A 4,544-nucleotide genomic window follows, 5' to 3' on the forward strand; every position below is an offset into this window, starting at 1 on the left:
GGGGGGGGGGGGGGGAGGAAGAGAGGTTGAGGGATGATGCGTGTGGGGCTATGGGAATTGTGGGGAGGGGGGGGAGTGGGGGGGGGGGGGGGCAAGGCGGCAAGGCGGCCTCGGCAATTGGGGCTGCGGATGAGGTGCGGGAGTGGGCCGGGTGTGGAGCGGGAGAGTGCGGACAAAGAAGAGCAAGGCAACGTGTCAAGGTCACACTTGTCGCGCCACCGGCGGCACTTTTGGTCGACTGGACGATGGCGGCGGTTGAGGAGCGACGGCGGATTGTGGCCGTGATCGGGACGACGGCTGTGGGAAAGTCCAAGCTGGGGATGGCACTGGCACTGGCGCTGGATGGCGAGATCGTGTCGTGCGACTCGATCCAGGTCTACGCTGGCCTTCCGCTTGCATCGAATCAGCCGACTGCGGCCGAGCTCGCTGCTGTCCGGCATCATCTTGTGGGCCACGTGGCGATGGACGGCACGTACTCTGTGCATCAGTTTGTGGCCGAAGCGCATGCTGCGATCGACGACATTTTCGCTCGCGGCAAGGTCCCGATTGTGGTCGGCGGCACGCACTACTACCTCAACGCGCTGGCTGTGGCGCCTCTGCCGAGCGCTCAGCTCGCGGCAGCAGTGGCTGCCGCCGATCCATCTGCTGCAGTCGACGCCTCGCACCTCGATCTTGCGGCCCTGGCGCAGGCTGATGATGCCACGGCGCACGCGGCTCTGGCGTCGGTTGATCCGGTGACGGCGGCGCGGACGCACCCGAGCGCGCGGCGGAGCGTGAACACGGCGCTGCGGACGGTGGTCCAGACCGGCGTCCGGCACTCGAACGTGGTCAAGGCACAGCGTGCGGCTCCCGAGCCCGCGCGGTACGAGCCGCTGCTGTTGTGGCCGCGGGCGGAGTTGGACGTGCTCGACGCCCGTATTGACGCCCGGGTCGACGCCATGGTCGACCGCGGCCTGCTCGCCGAGCTCGACGCAGCAGCCGAGCTGCTGGCGAGTGGTGGCGCGAGTCAAGGCGGCGACGCCGGGCTTGTGCAGGCCATTGGTCTCAAGGAGTTTGCGCCGTACCTGGAGAGCCGGACGAGCGCGGCGCTGGAAGCATGCTTGGTGCAGCACAAGCTGGCGACACGGCAGTACGCCCGAAGCCAGATCAAGTACATCCGCAACGTGTTTGTCAGGCGTGGGGTCAAGGTCTACCCGCTCGACGCCACCGACGACTCGGCGAGTGGCTGGGAGGCTGCGGTCAAGGCGCCAGCCGAGGCTGCGGCGCGGGCGTGGCTGGCCGGGAGCGAGGTGGGGCTGTCGGCCGAGAAGGCGCCAGCCGAGGAGGCTCACGATCCGTGGGCGGTCTTTACATGTGAGCTTTGCGGCGGTCGAACGCTCCGCGGCGAGCATGAGTGGAAAGCGCACATGCGGTCGCAGGGCCACCGGCGGCGGGTGCGAAAGCAGAGAAAGCGCGGACAGAAGCGGCGACGGAAGGACGAGCGCGATCGGGAGGCGGAGGACGCCGGGTCGGCGTCGGGCGAGCCGCGAAAGCGGAGCGGTGGACGGGGCGAGATCAGCGGCGCTCACGGTACATAGTGACGAGAAAGAGGTAGGCGAGAGCGCGGAAAGCGACGATCTCGGCAGCAAGGATGCCAAAGCAGAGCGGGAGATTGACGCTCGCCATGCCGTAGCCTTGCAGAAAGGCCGGCCCGTCAGGAATGCAGGTCAGGATGTTGTCGCCGCAGTCAAAGGTGAGGCTCTCAAACTCGTTGTGGACAGCGATGCGAAAGGCGTAGCGAAAGAATGAGAGCTCAAGGAGCGGGAGGTAGGGCGCCGGGACCTGGGAGGCCTTGATGAAGAAGCCGGCAAAGAGGAAGCCGAGAACAAGGGTGACGGAGCCGATGATCTGCGCAACGCGGGCGCCGGGACAGGCGGCGCCGGTGGCGAGCATGAGCGAAGCCGAGACGGTGGTGGTGAGGACAACGGCGCCGAGGAGTGTGACAAAGTGGGTGAGGCCCGGAACAAAGCCGACCATCCAGTAGGCGATGGAGAGCTGGAGCGACGGCCAGAAGAAGGTCTGCGGGAGCTCGATGGCGGTGCGGGCGATAAAGTAGGCAAGCGGGTGGTAGAGGCCGGCGCCACGCTCGCGCTGAAAGAGCGGGCGGTGCTCGATAAAGGTCTGCATGATGGAAAAGGTGGAGAAGGCGTTCTGGATGAGGACAAACATGAGGGCGCCAAGCCGCGACTGGATGGAGGCCTGCGAGCGGCCGACTTGCCAGTAGAGAGTGCCAACGAGGAGGGTCATGAAGAGCGTCTGCGCGAGGCGGACATGGGTGGTAAAGGGCGAGCGGCGGGTGACAGTGACCTCGCGCCAGACCAGCGTTGCGATCTGGGTTCGCACGCCCGGCAGGCCGCGGGGAGGCGTGCCATCGCTGTCGGAGAGCACGCACTGTGACGGGCGGGCGGCATTGAGCGCAGCCTCGGGACTAGGGAGCCTGGTGGCTGAGTCGGCCGCTTCAGCGGCGGCCCAAAGCCGAGGCGCGTCGCCGGCCATTTCAGCCTGGACGATGGTGTCGAGGAGAACATCGGCCGGGTTGATGAACCGCTTGCCGAGCTCGAGAGTCACGCCGGCGGGAGAAGGACGGCGGCGAGGGCACCATCAGCCGGGCCAAAGTACACGGTGCGACCGAGCGAGAGGAGAAGCAGGTCGTCAAACAGCTCAAAGAGGGCGGCGCGCGGCTGGTGGAGGGTGAGGACGATGGTCCGCGAAGAAGCGACCGCCAGGTCCTTGAGGATGCGGACTACGTGGAGGGCGTTGAAGGCATCGAGGCCAGTGGTAGGCTCGTCGAGGAAGAGGGCGCCCGGCGAGGTGACAAGCTCAACACCGATGGCCACCCGCTTCTTCTGGCCGCCCGAGATGCCGCGCTTGGTGAGGGCGTTGCCGACTAGCGCGTCGGCGACGTCGGCAAGGCCGAGCTGATCGATGATAGCGCTGACGCGGCTTGCCATGTCCGACTGAGAGACGCCGCGCAGCCGCAGCCGCGCCGAGAACATCAGTGTCTCGCGGACAGTCAGCAGTCCCTCGAGATGGTCGTCCTGGAGAACGTAGCCGATGTCGCGCTTGTACTCGGCGAGCGCAGCCTGGTGGCCAGCCAGTAGCGGTACGCCATTGGCAGCCAATGATCCCTTGAGCAGACCCTGGGCCTTGCGACAGGCGAGGATGTCGAGCAGTGTCGTCTTGCCTGATCCGCTTGCGCCCATGATGACCAGCAGTCGTCCAGGTCTCGCACATCCGCTCACGCCATGCAGGATGCGCAGCGGGGACGCAGCGCCCTTGACCTCGACCTCGTACTGGAGATTGTCAAAGGTGACCCGGCGACCGGGGCGGAGTGTGGCAGGCGGGAGGAGGGCGGTTGCTTCGGTCATCGTGGTGGGCGGGGGGTGGGGGGGGGGCGGGGGGGATGGGGGTGTGGCGCACGGGGCACGCGGACAGACACGTGGCGGATGTGCGGGCGGGGCTCAGGTTTAGTTGCGAGTTGCGATAGGCTTAGCCCTGTGTACTTGGGCGTGCTTGGGCGTGCTTAGGCGTCGTCGGCGGCATCGGCGGCGGCGGCCTGGTCGTGACCGGCAGCCTCGGCCTCGAGGTACTCGCGGAGGTTGAAGCCGCACTGCGGGCAGTTCTTGACCATGGCGAGCTTGGCGAGGGCGGCGTCGAGCTCGGCGAGGGCGTCCTCCTTGGTCATGTTCGCGCGGCGCTCGGCCTCTGCGCGCTCTGCGGCGAGAAGGGCCTCCTCCTTCTCAGCCCAGGCGTTCTTGAGGAGGGTGACGTACATCTTGATGGCCTTGTCGTCGGGGGCAAAGCCGGCCAGATCCTCGGCGTCGAGGAGCTTGGGCACGTCGAGCTTGAGGAGGGCGGCATCAAAGACCGAGTTGAGGAGCGCGCGGGCCTTGGTGGCGACGACGTCGTCCTCGGACTGGTCGACCGAGTCGTTGTTGAAGATGGTGGGCGAGAACGAGTCGAGGAGGGCGGCAAAAGCCTTGCCGTCCTGCCACGACTTGGAGAACTCGGTGACCTTGACGTTCGGGTAGCGCTCCTTGTCATTGACACGCTCCTGGACCCAGGCGAGGAGCTCGGCGGCGTTGTCGTTGGAGCCAAAGTGGAGGAAGAGCTGCCAGATAAAGCCGAGGACCATCTTCTCCGAGTCGTCGAGGATCTCTTCGACGTGGATGTCGGGATGGTAGTCGACCGAGTTGAGGACGTTGAACGCCAGCTGGACGTTCTCCTGCTTGTGGATGCGCATCTTGGGCTTGGCCACATGCTTCTGGGCCTTGTTCCCGGTCAGGATCTCCACAAAGGGAATGAGCATGAGGCCGTCATCAAAGACCTCCGAGAGGTCCTTGTCGCGCGGCAGGACCATGCTCCGCTCAGCGAGGCGCGAGTTGACCCATGCCGAGAAGGCCTGCCGTCAGAACAAAGGCGAACGAACAAATTGGTTGGTGTTCCGCAGGCACGCGTGTGGCGAGGGGGGTGGGGGGGGGAGGAGGAGGAGGGAGGGGAGGGGG

General features: G+C 66.3%; 3 protein-coding genes across 3 annotated transcripts in view; 1 reads left to right on the forward strand and 2 right to left on the reverse strand.

The window, feature by feature from the left end:
• Positions 1 to 245: 245 nt before the first annotated feature.
• On the forward strand, positions 246 to 1,393 carry AMSG_02879 (tRNA delta(2)-isopentenylpyrophosphate transferase; the record flags this gene model as incomplete). The annotated part of the gene is made up of 2 exons (XM_013905262.1): positions 246 to 1,353; positions 1,389 to 1,393. 2 exons carry the CDS (start codon positions 246 to 248, stop codon positions 1,391 to 1,393), a joined length of 1,113 nt encoding a protein of 370 aa, XP_013760716.1.
• Positions 1,371 to 3,407, reverse strand: AMSG_02880 (uncharacterized protein; the record flags this gene model as incomplete). Its single annotated transcript, XM_013905263.1, has 2 exons — positions 1,371 to 2,595; positions 2,625 to 3,407. 2 exons carry the CDS (start codon positions 3,405 to 3,407, stop codon positions 1,555 to 1,557), a joined length of 1,824 nt encoding a protein of 607 aa, XP_013760717.1. The 3' UTR covers positions 1,371 to 1,554.
• Positions 3,408 to 3,562: 155 nt separating this feature from the next.
• AMSG_02881 (uncharacterized protein) overlaps positions 3,563 to 4,544 on the reverse strand; it is a gene marked incomplete at its 3' end in the record, with an annotated part of 1,382 nt that continues 400 nt past the window's right edge. The window contains exon 2 of the mRNA XM_013905264.1: positions 3,563 to 4,441. Coding sequence (XP_013760718.1) covers positions 3,563 to 4,441 — 879 coding nt within the window. The remainder of the gene's footprint in view (positions 4,442 to 4,544) is intronic.

This window comes from Thecamonas trahens (genome assembly GCF_000142905.1).
Source record: "Thecamonas trahens ATCC 50062 unplaced genomic scaffold supercont1.10, whole genome shotgun sequence".
Taxonomy (NCBI): Eukaryota; order Apusomonadida; family Apusomonadidae; genus Thecamonas; species Thecamonas trahens.